The following is a 16,486-nucleotide window of genomic DNA, read 5'->3' as shown; positions in this document are numbered from 1 at the left end:
CACCAGAGCTTTATTCAGAGGCCATCACAGCAAGCCCAAGCAGCAAGGCCAGAGCAACAGAGCAGGAGCCAAGAGAGAGAGCGCGCGTGATCTGACCACGCTCGTTCCTAAATACCTACCTAGCCCCTCCTCCCCAGCCCGCTTACTAGCCAATGATTGTAGGGTCAGATACCGGAAGGGGCTGTCTGAGTTTAGCACACCAAGGGAGAGGGAGTGACGTAGGAGGCTAGGACCGGATACAGGAAGGAGGCGTCTGGGATTAGTGCATAGACAGAGTACGTGACCTAGGAAGTCAGACTCAGATACTGGGAGGAGGCGTCTGGGGTCAGTGCTACACAAAGGGACCCAGGAAGTCAGGAAGGTCACAAGATGGAGGCGTCTGGGGTTGACGTTGCATATAGGGAGGGGACTAGGCAAAAGGAACTCAGTCCTCTGCCGTCCCACTCCCACGTGGCACCGCCCCTTGCCTCAGGAGCACAAGCTCGGGCTACTTCCTTGCACCCAGCTTATCTCACATAGCACTGCCCACTGCCTCAGGGCTTCTCCGTATCCAGCCCATCCCAGTTCACCACGACTCTGCCTACCACAGCCCCTGCCTTGACTTCCAAAATACCCATATTCTACCCTACTCTTGCCACAGCGCCCAACTGGCAACTGCCAACATCAGACAGTCCCTCACAACACCCTTGCATTCCTTTTTTCTCCTGCACTTTGTTTGTATAATTCCAAATTACTCCCCAAAATTGAAGTACTAATTCAAAGCTCTACCAAATATACAGGTGCCTGTCTTCCTATTGCCTGTTCCCATCTTTTGTCATCTTGCATATTTGCTTTGTGCCAAGTACATAATAGTATTTTTGCAGATTCTTTAGCATTTTTTAAGTAAATTATCATGTCATCAACAATAGGGATTAAGAAAAATCGCCTTTTTGTTTATCGGTACACCTTTAATTTCTTTCTTTTTGTCTTATTGCTATTGTTAGAATCTTTAAAACTGTTTTAATAATAGGGAGAATTTGGCATCCTTTCTTTACTCTTTTTTTTTTTAATTGGGAAAGCTTCTACTATATCCCATTGTATATGGTGCTTCCTTTTGATTTTTGCTCTTTCCTTTCAGAGTTGACTACAAATTAGTTATTTCATATTAGGAAGATGTCCGCATTTTAATGATTATCCAAAATAGCCCCAAGCGCTCCAGGGTCTACAGGGGCAAATTGATGGCATTTGATAATAGTTTAGAGTGAACATTTGAGTCCTGAGGGAGAAGGATTGTCAGTGCTACATGGAATCAAATCATTTGAATTAAATTATGTAACAATTCCAAAGTAAAATGTGGTGACTAAGGAAGCTTCTGTGCAGTACTTTTTTTTTTAAAAAAAAAGAATTTTTTTTTCCGGTTACATGTAAAGACAAATTTTAACATTCATTTCAAAAAAAATTTGAATTCCGAATTTTCTCCCTCTCCCTCACCTCTCCCCTCCCTAAGATGATAAGCCGTTTAATAGGTTATGTATGTGCAGTCATGTAAAACATGTTTCCATATTAGTCCTGTTGTGAAAGCAGAAACAGACCAAAAGGGGGAAAAAAATGAAGAAAATGAAAAGAATATGACTTGATCTGCATTCAGACTCCATTAGTTCTTTCTCTGGAAGTGAATAGCATTTTTCATCTTGAGTCCTTTGGAATTGTCTTGGATCATTGTATTGATGAGAATAACTAAGTCCTTCATAGTTGTTCATCATACAGTGTTGCTGTTACTGTGTACAGTGTTCTCCTGGTTCTGCTCACTTCCCTTTGCATCAGTTCGTGTAAGTCTTTCCAGGTTTTTATGAAACCCACCTTCTTTAATACTTTTTAAAAAAAGATCCAAATTATTGTTTCTTTCCCTACCTCCCTCATCCCATAATTATTTTATATTTTTATATATTTTATGCATCTGGGTATAGACCCAACTTTTCTCAAGTTGAGCTGTACATCCAGAATTTTATACTCTGTAGAAATCAAAGTTAGGCATACATTTTCATTTTAACTAAAGTAACTTTTTCCCAGAAGGGATTAACAAAATATTTTTAAATAAAAATATTTAAGAAGTACATGATAATAATAAACTAGCTTTTTACAATACTTCAAGGTTTAAAAAGCACTTTGTATATTTGTTCCTCATAGCAACTCTATGAAGTAGGTGCTATTCCAAACATGTTACAGCCCTAGACAAAAACAGTCAATGCCTCACTATTTCCCCTAGGATAACATACAAAATACTCAGCCCGGTATTGTAAGCAGGCTCTCTGAAATCTGGTTTATACCTACTTTACCTGACTTAATGACTGTTTTTCCCCTTCCAGGGAACTTAGTATGAACTGTGTGTTCCCTCTATAAGAAATTCCATTTCTCACCTCCACAAGTAGTACCCTGTGAAAAGAATCAACTCCTTACTCATCTTCAACTCTTGAAATCATCCTTAGCTTCTCTTTGAGGCAATGCCCATTGATTTTGCATAGCTCTGCCTCACTTAAATCCAGTTTATTTGCAAGTCAAAGACATCCCCTTCCTGATGACACTGGACCTTTTTGAGAATGGAGGACAAACAATGGCAAATAGCAGTTGTTTCTGTTTTGGCCAGAAACCCTGAAGGTCTTCCCCTCCCAGATTGATTTTTTTTTTTTTTGACTTGGTAAGAAAGGCCGTTTTTGGCCTCATTTCTTACATAGCCTTTATCACTGAATGGGAGTTGCCCACTGCATATTGTGTACTTAATCTATTCCATTGATCCATTACTCTAATGCTTAGCCAGTACCAGATTGTTGTGATGATTACTGCTTTCTAGTATAGTTTGAAATCTTGTAGTGGTAGGCTGCTTTTCTTCATGGTTTTTTTCCCCCATTGATTCTCTTGATAATCTTGACCTTTTGTTCTTCCAGATGAATTTTGTTATTATTTTTTGTCTGCTAGTTATTTCTACTATGCAAGCTATAACTGTTTTCAAGATTCTAATTTTTCTCTTGAGCTATTTGAGACAGTCCTGCTGTGGTTGTGTTCCTGGGAATCTCGAGGTTTTTCTCTCTCATGAGGTCTCGATTAATTTTTCTTTATCTTGAAATATTTATTTAGATATATTTTCAGTTGCTTAGATGTCCTGGAGACCAGCTTCCCTTCTGTTTTAAAATCTTCTCTTTTGATTTATCACCTTGAGCTCTAGGTTTTTAACTGAGCTTTCTTCCTCCTGAGTTCTTTGGTTGGTTACAGTCTTTTTCCTCCTTCTGTTCCTCTATTGCTCGCTTTCTCACTCCTTTCTTTTTAGTAGCAGATTCCTTAGGGCTGGGCCTCAAAGTTGTCTTGGCTTCCTTTCACATTGGGTAAACCAATTTTCACCAGCCTTATTCTGCCCAACATGACTTGGTGTGGGAGGGATTAGGGGGTACCAGAACTGGTTCCATTCTGGTCCCATCTCGATGCCAGTCCACTTTCTTTCAGGTCTAGCTTCTGTCTCAGGCTAATCAGTCTTCTGCATTCCTATACCATACAGGGGGAATTGAGCAGATTTGCATTAAGTTTAAATCCAGTCTGGCCATAGTATATAATTTTTTAAAATGTTATTGTAGTTTTTTGCTTGGATTTTTGCATTAATATTCTCTAGGACCATTGGTCTATAATTTTCTCTCCCTTGGTTACGTATCAGCACCATAATTATAGTATAGAAAGAGTTTTGAAGGATCCCTTTTACCCCCTTGATTTTGTAAGTAGTTTATGTAATATTGGAATTAATTTCCTTGATAAAATTCACTTGGAAGTTCATCTGGTCCAGTGTTTCTTTTCTGACTTATTCTTTTTTTGGTCTGATGTTCAGTTATTTAAGTAATCTATTTCTTGTTCTCTTATTCTGTATATTTTTTGCAAATATTCTCTTCATCTAAGTTGTCAGTTTTGTTGGCATATAATTCAGTTGTTTTGGAATCACTCTGTTTTTCTGGGCTTCTCTCAGTTATAGTATTTATTCATCGTTTTGCATGTCTTCTTTTGTTAACTCATTTCCAGCTCCAGTTCGTGGATTGTGGATTGTGGCTTTGGGCTTCGGTCACACTCTGTTCTTTGGAACCATATGGGGAGGCCCTTGCGTGTCCTATATGTGCCTTAAGACTAGGTCCCCTCCTTGTACAGGAACTCATGAGTTTTGGCTTTGTTTCTTGATGGCTTGACTTAGATTTTTGCCTTGGCAGTTTCTGTTACCTTCTTGTATAACTTTGACTTGGAATTGGCTCTGTCCCTTGCTCAGACCTGGCACAGCATACCTAGATGTTGATGGTGCTAATGTTATGCTTTTATGCAAAATCTTGGGGTACTTTGCTTCCCAGGTCTTTGGCCCTTTCTCCTGATGTGGCTTGGGTGGTGGCTGCCTGGATGCTGGTTCTGGTGGGCTGTCTGGGCATTGATGTGGCCTTGTCTTCCAATGTGAGATCAGATTGCTTTTAAGTTTTGCCTTTGACCCACCCTGGCTTGCGTGTGCTCATATCTTTTGAAGAATTGTCAGTCTTTTTGTTGGTAAAATGTAGAGTACGTGAAATAAGGTTGGAAAGATAGTTTGGAGTCTTTTCATATGTGGGGAGGGGGCAAGGGGTGTGTCGTTAAATGCCAAGCTAATGAACTTAAAATGATATATTTTTGAGAGGTATTTCTGATGTTAATATAATTAAATTTGTACTTTCTGCATTCTTATCCTTCTATTCTTCTTGACCTATCTGTTATTTTATGTGTTGCCTTTCAGGTATCAGAAGTGGCATACATATAGCTGCATATATTCTGCAATTAGAAGTATAGCATTATTTTATTTTTTTATTTTACAGGTAGCTGTGTAAAGTTGGGTGGCAGGCAGATCCAGAGGGTATCATGAAGTTTCCAGGCCCCTTGGAAAATGAGAGATTATCTTTCCTTCTGGAGATGGCAATCTCTAGGGAAGCCCAGATGTGGAAGGTTAATGTGCTCAAAATACCTACCAATCAGGTAAACATTTTGATTTTCTTTACTGGAGATACTTAGAACAAAGATAAGATAGACCCTACTGCCCTATACTTTGATAACCTCATTCAAGGATTTCAGGGGGGTGGGGAGAAGAACCATGTAAGCAAGAGTCATTTTTCTTATAGATTTGTAGCTAAATAGCTTATTTCTTTCTTTCTTTCTTTCTTTGTTTTTTTTTTTTTTTTTTTTTTTGCTTTTTGGTGAGGCAGTTGGGGTTAAGTGACTTGCCCAGGGTCACCCAGCTAGTAAGTGTCAAGTGTCTGAGGCCAGATTTGAGCTCAGGTCCTCCTGACTCCAAGGCTGGAGCTCTATCCACTGTGCCACCGAGCTGCCTCTAAATAGCTTATTTCAAAATATTTTCATGTTCTTAAAGACTAAGATAAGACTTAAGAATTTGTTCCTATAACTAAAACAAAATTGGTTTTCTGCCAGTGAAGCTTGAACTTCCTTCCTATGGCTACATAACCTTTGGAACATAGGCCTTATCTCTTGTGTTGCTCCTCTGATGGTTAATAGTAAGTTTTACAGAAAGACACACTCTGAGACCAGTTATTGTGCACAACAAAAATTAGTTTACTGCAAATGTTCATTATTCAACGCAGATTTACAGTTGTGAACATGCGTGTTATCCAGGTCAGAAGTTAAGGATGGTTAGAATCTTTACTTTGTTCATCAGAAGGAAGAAGTCTCATTGAAAGAGCCATTGTTTTTGTTTTTATTTTTATTCCCCACCTGGAAAAACGACATCTTTCTCTTTCTGTGCTCAGTAGAATGGGTGGCATCCCTATTTTAAGAATGAGTAAACAGACTTAAAAAGTTAAGTGACTTACTTAAGATCAAGTAGCAAGTGACTTAACAGGATGGAACCAGAACCCAGGTTTCCTGGCTTCTAGTTTGGGATCTTTTTCCACTATAAACAATACCTGCTTTTGACACATTTCTAGAAACCATCTGGTGAATCTTGTTTTCCCATAGGAACAGTGCTCTACCTGGGGAATGTGTTTTGACCAAGGCCTTGATTTCAGATAACTCATTTATAACTTAACAGTGTCATCAGAAGTAAAAATAGTTTCAGGCTTGTAATAACTCGAAAGTCAGAGTTTTGTAGTATGTCCAAAAAATGGGTATAAATTGTATAGTACATATTGAGAATGCAAATGTCCTTATGTAAACTATACATATAAGCACATAAGATATCCTCTCAGAAATAATGGCTAGCTCTTATATAATGCTTTAAATATTAGCAAAGCGTTTCGCATAGATTATTTCCTTTGATCTTCACAAAGAACCCTGTGAGGTAGGTGCATTTATTAGTCTCATCTTGCAGATGAGGGAACCGAGGCTAAAAGAGGTTAAGTGACTTACCCAGGGTCACATGGCTGAGGAAAGGCCTTGTGGGAGGTAGTATTTGAACTCGGCTTTTTTAGAGGAGGCTGGGGATTCTGAAATGTAGGTAACTCATTCAATCATAAATGCTAGGCCATGTGTAAAGGTCTTTATAGAGACAAGAGGTAGAATGTCATGGTGAGGAATAGCAAGGTTATTCTGGCTGGAACATAGTATGTGAAAAGGATGATGGGGGAGACGTGTACAAATAACTGTGTGCGTGCAAGAGGAGGATACTGGAAGTGTGTTAGGAGGGAGAGTGGGAATCAGGCAAGGCCTCCTTCTGGAAGGAGGGTGGCCACAACCCCCGTGCCCCCGAAGGTGGAGGTGAGGAGGGAGAGAATTTGGAGGTAGGTTGTGAAGGACCAAAGAGAAGAATTTGTATGTGGCCCTGCTCCTGGATCTCAGCCTCTACTGCGTTCTCTAGCCGGTTGCCACCTCTGTTAACCTCAGTCATTACACACAAAAAAAGGCAAAAGATAGTGCCCGCCCTCTAGGAGCAAATAAATATGTCCATAATGACAGTGTTTATGTAGCACTTACTAAGCATTTAACAAAGAAGAGTTGGGGGGGGGTTAATAAAACAAGACTGGCTCTCGAGCCCCGCCCTTGCCCCCCACGTTGGACAGGTGGGGAAGGGGTCCATTGCCTAAGCCCAGGGAAAAGGGCTGGTAGCTGAACAGGAATAAGAACCCCAGTTTCCTAATTCCAAAGTCAGTGTGCTTTTCTGTCTGCCAAGTACAACTAGGTTGTTAATGTTTGAGTTGCTAGTGATTTTTCTTTAACATGAAACAAATACAGTGCATTGGATAGTTTCTCAAATGTCATTTGCATACCTCTAATACTGTTGATCCCAGCTTCTTGATAGTCATTGCTTTTGATTGATTGCCTTCCTGTATGGTGCTGTGCATAAGTAATTCTAACTAAAGGAATCACCACACTCAGAGGCTCTTTTGGTTTATATATCTGGGAAGGTTTATTACCTTTTATGTCCCTTACCTTCCATTTGCGTTTTTGTTTTTTTAGAAACTAGTTCTGCCTGGAAAAAAAGCTGACCACCCGTGTGTTTGTTCCACATGTTATTCTTTCTGTTGGTTCTAATGTTTTGTTTCCTCGGTTGGTGTCAGGATTAGGAGTCAGGTAGGGTAGAGTTGAACTGAGTAAGTTAAAGGGAAAGTATGTTTTTGACTTCCATGCAGATTTTCCCTCAGAACTCAGGGGAAATGGAGTACGTAGTAAAAATATGGCTTCCCCAAACCCAGCTATCTGTCTCAGTACGGTGTAGGTTTAAGGCAACTAAGTTAATAAAGGGCAAAATACTAGTTTTTGAGATATCATACAAGTGATGCAAATTTTCTCTCCTGGATAATCTCTCCTCATCACAGCTTTTGCAGACGCTGTTTTAGAAAGCAGTGAGATCTCTTTGCCCAAGAATCTTTCCTGTGGTTGCCATCTTGCCTCTACCATGTTGTTTGTGTTGTGGCCATGAAACCTGTTTTTCTTCTATGCAGAATATACATTTATGTAGCATATAGTGAAAATGTTGTTAATAAAACGTGTGTTAAACTGCAAAAAAAAAAAAGAAAAAGAAAAGAAAAGCAGAATCTAGGGATTGGTTCGTTAGCATTATACTTAAAACTGATGCCTGGGATTGAAATCTAACTGTAACAAGGAGATGGGATGGATCTTTGCTCTGGTGATTACTTTCCCAAGAGGGTATCAAAAAATAGTTAATTCATCTGTGTCTTTAAAAAGCTGCTCCACATTACACTTTGAGCTTTTGTTAGTACGAGTGCTTAATTACAGTTGTGATTCATTTACAACTGCACAGTTGTCCCTGAAGATTTATGTATAGAGATTTCATCCATTTACTAAATACTAGGTCTTTGGAGTTAATTCTATACTGATGGTTCTAAAATTTTTTTGCAGTATACTTCATCCAGTCAGAAGACCCCATAAATTTTCCACTTTTAAACAGAAAACAAAAAATCCACATCATCAGAATTAATAGAATATAATAGAATTCCCTTTGGTGAGATACCATGAAAGTATGTCAAAAGTGAATTATTATTATTTAACTTCATTAATAAAAATACAGACCATGTAAACTTTAAGGCCAAACCACTGATCACTTGGAAGACTCCTTATATTATCTAGAAAAAAATGCTGGTCTATTAGTACAACACCTTTTTCTCCCATTTAATCTGTATTTAATGTCTTTTTGGTTGAATTTGTCAGAATCGCAAATGAGATTTTTTTTTTCTGGAGGCAGTCAATTTTAAGCGACTGAGTAAGTGTCTGGAGGCTGGATTTGAACTCAAGTCCTGACTCCAGGGCCAGTGTTGTATCCACTGCGCCACCAACTGAGATCATAATAACGTATAACTACTTGGCTAGTCCAAAGACCCCAACAAAAACCTAGGAGCTGTGGGGTCTTGGGCTTTTCAAGATAACTAGTTAAGTTCCTTTTCGTTCCTATTCATAGATTCTACACTCTGGCTGATTCTCCCTTTCTTATCAATACATTCCAGACATTCTGGTCTTCCTGCCTTTGCGTAGACTTGCACTCACACCAGACGCTAGAGGAACTTCTGCCCCAGGCCTCGGTCTCCTCAGTAGTGACTGTCTCTCCCTGGATCCAGTTTTAGGAGATTCCTGGCCAGGCTTCCATCACTTCACTTGCTCTTTTCTGGCCACCCTCTGACCACCTTTCCTCTCCTTCCAGTTCTGGGACCCTGGTTCCTCAGTGGGATCTGCTGCTGTGTGGGTGGATCCTTCACCCAACATCCTTGTTTCCCTGATTAAAACATCAGCCCCTTGAAGACCCTGGCTGTCTTTTTCACTGGTGTCTCCAGCAGTGAGCCCAGAACTTGGCACTTGGTGCTTAGTGGATGCTTTTGGATTCCTTCTTTGCTATCAGCTGGGTTAAGCACATTTTCAGTACAGCTTCATCACAGAATCTCCGAGCTGTGAGGACCTGTGGAGCATCTTGTTTGGCTCTTCGGGGTGTGTTCTCTGCAGGGTACCATGTTTGATTAGCTTTTAAAATCTCTTTAGTATCATTTGCTTTTCCTTTACCTTCACTTCTGGACATGTAATTGTATGTGAGGCCCCTCTTTTTTTAATCAATGGTATTAAATGTGGTTACTGAGTACTTCTACATATACCACTTTATGCCCACTTAACAGATGAAGAAACTGAAGCTTGAGTTCTATCCTGAGTCACTTGAGTGAATAAGGGCATCATTCAGTCAGTAGATTCTCAGGCATCCTACACAGAAAACAGGGTGTTATAGAAGAATACACAGAACACCTTCTAGTCCAAACCCCCCCCCCCCCCATTGTATGGAGGAGGAAACTGAAGCTCAGGGATGTTCAGTGACTTGCAAGAGGCCACACAGTAGTAAGGTTCAGAGGCAGGATTTGAATCCAAGACCTCTGATCCTGGTGCCAGTGCTAGTTATATTGTACCCCACTACCTCTTAAGGAATCTTTAAGTCACTGGCTTCGAGAAAGGGCACCTACTGTGACATTCTTGGAAGGTGGTCTATTTAAAGCCAGGCTTCCGCTTCCTTCAAGGAGCTTACAGTCTAGTTATGAGGCCTTTGTTCAGTGACCTCAAGTGGGCATGCTGTTCAGCTTTAAAATATGTGTATAAAGTAAGTTTAGTAAATAGGCAGAACCCTATTATTTTACTTAAGTAAACAGATAAAGATTTATGCCTAGCTAGTCTGCCTTTTGTGACCAGTTGTTGAAAGATTTATTCTAGGACGCCTGACTATTGTATTAGGAAAGGCCCTATTTGTCTCCTCAGTTGGCAGATATCGAACCAGACTCTGTCCTCAGGGGCCATGGGAAATACTGCAGTTACTTATCTTAAAGGTTATTGAGTGGACAATTGAAGTGATTTTGGCTTAGTTAATCACCAGAGCCTGGGTGGGAGGGGATCTGGACTGGTAGGAGGTGGAAGTCCCGAATTCTTTCAGCTGGGGCATCTTCTCGGTCTGGCCACCCTCGCTGTGGTGCTCTGGAGCCCTGGGCCCTGTCTGGAGTTACATTTATCAGTGGCCATTCTTCCTGGGGATTATGAATAGAGTGTGCTAAACCTATTAAAATAGATTTTTAAAAATTGTGAAGTCGTCCTGTCTGAAACAGATTGTTTTGCGTGAAATCAGAGGACGAAGCAGTGATCACTGTGCCTCATCCTGAACGCCCAAATCCTGTCTGTTTCAGACTGCAGTGTGGTTGTTCTACTCCAGTTGTTTTGCCAACTGAAACCAAGTGAAAGTAATAGCCCAGGGATCATCTTGTGTCTTGAGGTCTGATTAGGAGCAAATTATTTTTATTTGCACAGTTAGAATAGTCTGTCTGTTTTGTTTGAAAAACAAAAAGCAAGCAGAAAATTCATTTAGTTTTTCATATGTTACAGGTTTTTGATTCTAGTTGTCTTTACAAACTACCTAGGCTTGCTTCAGTGTTTCAGAAGTCAATATTTACAAAATTTGAAATATATTACAAGTAGACTTTTGGTATTTAGGCACAGGTGCAATGACCGTGCCCCACAATGAATGTTTATCACTCATGGGATCTCCTCATAGGAACAGGCCGGAACCTAACTTAGGAAGCATTTATTGCATGTCTCCTGTGTTCTAGGCCCTGTGCTAAGCTCTTGGGGATACAAAGAATGGCCCAAACAAACGAACAAAACCAGTCTCTGTCTTCTGAGAGTTTACTTTCTATTGGGGGAGACATATAAATAACTAGGTATACACAAGATAATCATAACCAGCTGGCATTTCTACAGCACTTTGAGGTTTACAAAGAATTTTTGCATATGTTACCTCATTTGATCCTTACAACACCCCTTGGGGGTATGTGCTATTATCAGCATTTTACAGATGAGGAAACTGAGGCTGACAGATTAGGTGACTTACACAGGGTCACATAGACACACAAGTGTCTGAGGCCAGTTTTGAACTCAGGGTCTTCTAGAGTGCCCCCTATTCACTGTGCCACCTAGCAGCCTGTATAACAAAAATAATGGAAGGTAATCTGAAAGGGGAGCTATCATCAGCAGCTGGGGATGAGGTGGGAAGGCCCCCTCCAGAAGGTGAGCTTTTGAAGGATGCCAGCATGTGTGAGTCTTACCCAAGTGTGAGACTTCACATTTAGTCCTGTTGAATTTCATCTTATTAGGTTGTGTCTAATGCTCTAGCCTGTCACAATTCTTACAGAGCCTTATTCTGTTGTCAGTGTGTTGGCAATCAAATTTCCCAGCTTTGTGTCATCTGCAGATTTGATGAGTGTGCCCTCTGTGTTTTTATCCAAGTCATTGATACAGATGTTAAATATCACAGATCCACATCAGCATTCCACAAGAGACGTCCTGCCACATTGCACTGAACTATAAACAGTAAACTAAACATCCTACCCATTGTGAGTCAGTCTGATTATTTTATTATCTGTCTAGTCCATATCCTTCTGTCTTCTTCCCAAGAAGAGTATGGAATGCCTTGTCTCAAGCTTTTCTAAAACCTAGGTCAGCTTTTCCCTTTATCGTTCAGTAAGCCTGTCAAAAAGGAGACAAGAGTTAGTCTAGTGGGACCTGTTCTTGATGAGGCCCCAGGCTGGCTCTGTGTTGTAATTAATTACTGCTTCAGTTTCTAGATAGTCACTAACCAGCACTGAAATGACTTCATTCTAGAATGTTCCTAGGAAGTCAGGCTCACTGGCTGCAGATTCTGCTTGCTTCCCTTTTTTGGAAATCATGACAACGTTTGCCCTTCTCCAATCTTGGATTACCTTTTCTTGTTTTCATGGTCTTTCTGTTATCATTGACAATAGTTGAGAGGGAAAAAACCCCAACATCTGCCAGTTTTCAAAACCAGAACATGTAATTCATCAGGCCCAATTATTTGAATTCAGCAAAAGAAACTAGGTGCTTTCTCATTATCTCCTTCTTTATCTTGAACATAAACTTGTTGGTCATTTTGCAAAAACAAAATAAATATTGAGTAGCACTATCTTGTCTTTGTGAGTTATCTCATCCATCCCCTGGAGGGGAATCCTGTCTTTTCTTTGATTGTTTCTCTTCCAATATACCTTTACCAAAAAACCCAAAAAACAACAACTCTTTTGTTGTTTTTAGTCTCGCAAGCTAGCCTTAGCTTATTCTGAGTTTTCGTCTTCCTGACGTTGTTTTTTACAGGACCGTGCTATACACTTCTATTCATCTTTTATTACTCGACCTCGCTTCTGTCTTCTGAACATTAATTTTTAAAAATGTGAGTTGATTGGAGAGTTCACCTGCATCCACGTAGGTCTCTTCAAACAAATCCAGTTTTTCTTAATTTGTCCCTTTGTCTCCAAAATTTCATTCTTGCACATCTCCCATTCATCCCGGCTTGGCTGGGAGGGATGCTCGTGGTGAGATGTTTCGTCTGAAGCCTTCCGGGGTCTTGATTGGTCATTGTTTCAATCAGAAGTCTTCCGTTTTCAGCACTTTCCGTTATGTTATTGTTGTTGTTCAGTCATTTCAGTCGTGTCTGGATTCTTTGTGACCCCATCTGGGGTTTTCTTGACAAAGTTACTGGAGTGGTTTGCTCTTTCCTTCTCCAGTGTAGTTATATATAAATTGTTCTCTAAGCCATAGTCATTTCACTCTGCATCGGTTCAAAAGTCTTTCCAGGTGTTAGGGGTGGGATGAAATGAAGTACTTGTAAGTTAACAAAAAAAAAAAATTACACTGGTCATTTCTTTCCACATAGTATTTCATTACATCTGTATTCCACAGTGTGTGTGTGTATGTGTCTTTTTAATAAACCTGTCTAGAGCCACGAACCAGTCATAAGTTTCATTCCATCAAGTCTTTTGACTTGATTCCTTTGACCTTTGAGGTAAAATCTGCCTTTCTTTAGGAACTTTAGTTGTTCTTGTTTGTTGTTTAAACTTTGCATCTTTCTGTATCGACATTTGAGGCTGTGGATTTTGTTACTGACACTTTTGTCTGTTGTGAATGTCTGGTTATGTGGTCATTGCTATTTTTCCTTCTTTATATCTTTATTTTTTTCCTTCTTCCCTTCCCTTCCTTCCCTCTGGTATCTAACTTGGGGGCTATACCTAGGCAGTCTTTCAGTAGTGATAATGACATAACCTCTGCTCTTGTGGTATTCACTTTCTTTCCCAATTCTTCAAGATCATTGGTAATGGTCGTGCCTAAAGTGGATGGTTATCTGTCTTAATAAGTCTTGGAAGGTTCTCTCTTATGCCCTGAAAGCATGCCGCAAGAAGAAAACAGATCTTGATGTTGTAAGCACACTCATAAATGATGCTGCCTCATCACCCCAGAGCAAAGAACCAGCAGCAGCCTCCTCCTCTCCACAGATGGTAGCCCTGTTTCTGTCCTCCTTCCACTTAGATGCTCTCCCCAGTTCCCTAATTTCCCTATTTATCAGCCTCTCTTGACTCCTGCACTCCACCTAAGCTGCAGTAGATTGTATCATTAACCCAGATGCACTTGTTACAGAATCTCCTGTCTGACCATAACCTCCTATCATTCCTCTCTTCCCAGTGCCTCACCCCTATTTGCTAGCCCTCCAGTCCCCGCCTCAGTCCTTTCTAAGGCTCTGACTTCTCTTTTGTCTCTCTCTGATCCCAGCCTATCGTTAGATATTTCACGTCTGCACTGTTCTCTCAGATTCCCTTCCACCTTGTCCTTCTGCAATTCTTCTTTTGCCAAGCCTCAGCCTTGGATTTCTCTCACCATCTGCCTCCTCTGCCTCTGATCAGGAGCCGCTGAGTGAGGCCAGAGAACATCTCACAGCCATGCTAATTGGCTAAGTCAAACATTTATGTTCCCCGCTAGCCTGGCGCACCTTTTGCTTTCCTTCCTGACTTCCTGTCTCCCCCAGACTTTGTTCAAGTCTCTCACGCCTTCTCCCCAACCTGTCTCTCAGCTGAGGGCCTTGCCTCTCACTTTACTGAGGAAAGTGAGGCCACTGGGTGTGAGCAGGCAGCTCCTGCAGAGCTTCTTCAGGAAGGGTCTGAAATCGGTTTCAAGCCTCTAATTGAAAAGTGGTTCCTTTTCTTTCCCTGCCTTACCTCTCTCTGTGGTACTCTTCCACTCCCAACATTCTGATAGCGCTCAGGTCCTGTCTCTTCCACCTCAGATTTGTTTTTGTCTCATGGAAGCCCCACTCTGACAACCTGGAGTGTAGAAGAGGCGTTTTTGTTGCTGTTTGTTTTTTAAGAGCTTTCCCTTTCTTTTTCAGGAGAATGAGAGACTACACTTTGGAATACCGATAATAGTCACCATGCTGTGAAGAAGTATACAGAGCACACACTTAGTCCAGATCACCTCAAAATTTCTGTTACTTCCCGTGTTGACTGAGCTTTTCAGCCTTTTTTTTAAGGTTATGTGTATGCACATCTCTGCCCTAACTAAGCACCTGGTGAAAACTATTACAACTTATGTCACCTCTTAACAATTTGACAATTCCAGTCAACTTAGGTTCCTTAGTCTCATCAACTCCCCTTCAGTCTGGCATAGACTTGATCTGTTTCACCAAGTTTCCCCACCCACCAATCTCAATTTATTCTACCCTCTAATTATTCCGTTACTTTTTCTTACTTACCTCAGTCTTGCCTATTTTGAGTCTGCCACTTCTCATTCTACTCCCTGACCTTCCTGGATCTTTCTTAATCCTTTTATAGTCTTTTTAATTGTCCTTGATACTTCTTTTTCAACTTGGAATTAGAATCTGGACCAGTATCTTGGCCTCGAGATGTTTTTCTCCTTCAAATTTTACTCAATTTCTCCTAAATTCAGTCTTTAACCTACTTCTTTAGCCTAAATCCCTCTAAGTTTCTTAGATAATTTTAAACATCTTTCTTCTTCAGCTCAATTCCTTTCCCTTTTTCCCACTTTCTACTGCCATAGAAAATGGATGTAGAACACAATAGGACTAAGATGGCCTTGCTCACCTGTCTCCTTCTGAGCTTCTCTGTATTTAAAAAAAAAAATGTTTCATCGACACTTTCCATTCTATCACAGGTCTGTTCACACAGACCTCTTCTTTTCCCCTCTCCAAAAATTAAAGCCTTCCCTTGTAACGAACAAGTACAGTCAAACAAGACAAATCAGTGCCTTGTCCTTGTCTGAAAACGTACATCTAGTTGTGTATCTCCTGGGGGTGGGGGAGGGAGTTTCTTTCATCTCCAGTGTGCTGGATTCTTGACTGGTCATTGCTTGATCAGAATTCTTTCAGTTTTTCCAAGCTGTTTTCCATTATGTATTGTTTCAGTTAATTTTAGTTGCATCTATAAAATTCTTGAAATAAATCATCATTATCTGCAAAAAAAAACCCCATTACTTTTGTTTTTTCTTTTCCTCATATTGCCTCAACTTATTTTATCTTGTTTCATTGCCTTAGCTAATATTTCTAGAACTATATTAAATAATAGTGGGGACAATGAACATCATAGTTTTCTCCTCCTGATGTTATCAAAAGGGCTCTAGCATTTATTCGTTCTGTGTAATTAAGCCCTTGGTTTAGGTAGATACTGTTGGTGATATTAAATAAAGGTCCAGTTATTCTTTTGCTTTTTAATGTTCTTAACACAAATGGATGTTGTATTTTGTCAAGCTTTTTCTGCATCTGTTGATATTTTGTGATCATGTGATTTTATTTTTTCTGCTATTGCTATGGTCTGTTATGTTTGTAGTTTCCCTAATGTTGCACCAACTTTGCTTTCCTAGTACAAATCTGCCCTGATTGTACTGTATAATTTTTAAAACATGTTGCTATATCCCCTTTGCTAATATTTTAATGAATATTTTCACATTGCTATTCTTTGGAGATATTTGTCATTTTCTCTAGTTTATTGTCTTCCTGATTTGGGTTTCAGGACTATTTTTGTTTCAGAGAAGGGGTAGGGTGGTCTAGATTTACAGACAAATTATGTAATATTGGAGTCACTTTTTCCTTTGAATGTATGTTAGGATGTGTAAATTCATCAAGATTTTTTTCTTTGGAAGTTAATTTATGCCTTCTTGAGTATTTTTTTTCTTATACTGAGTTATTTAA

The 16,486-nt window shown here is 40.0% G+C and overlaps 1 protein-coding gene across 1 annotated transcript in view; it reads left to right on the top strand.

Annotated features, from left to right (window-relative positions):
- The window catches only part of CCNI (cyclin I), a 48,288-nt gene that overhangs the window by 16,865 nt on the left and 14,937 nt on the right, over window positions 1-16,486 (top strand). The window contains exon 2 of the mRNA XM_027854454.1: window positions 4,842-4,998. Within this exon, the coding sequence (XP_027710255.1) occupies window positions 4,885-4,998 (114 nt within the window). The 5' untranslated portion in view covers window positions 4,842-4,884. The remainder of the gene's footprint in view (window positions 1-4,841; window positions 4,999-16,486) is intronic.

Source organism: Vombatus ursinus, unplaced genomic scaffold, assembly GCF_900497805.2.
Source record: "Vombatus ursinus unplaced genomic scaffold, bare-nosed wombat genome assembly UNPS02010461.1, whole genome shotgun sequence".
Taxonomy (NCBI): Eukaryota; Metazoa; Chordata; class Mammalia; order Diprotodontia; family Vombatidae; genus Vombatus; species Vombatus ursinus.
Note: the sequence above shows the minus strand (reverse complement) of the source record. Positions and strands in the feature narration are given on the sequence as shown.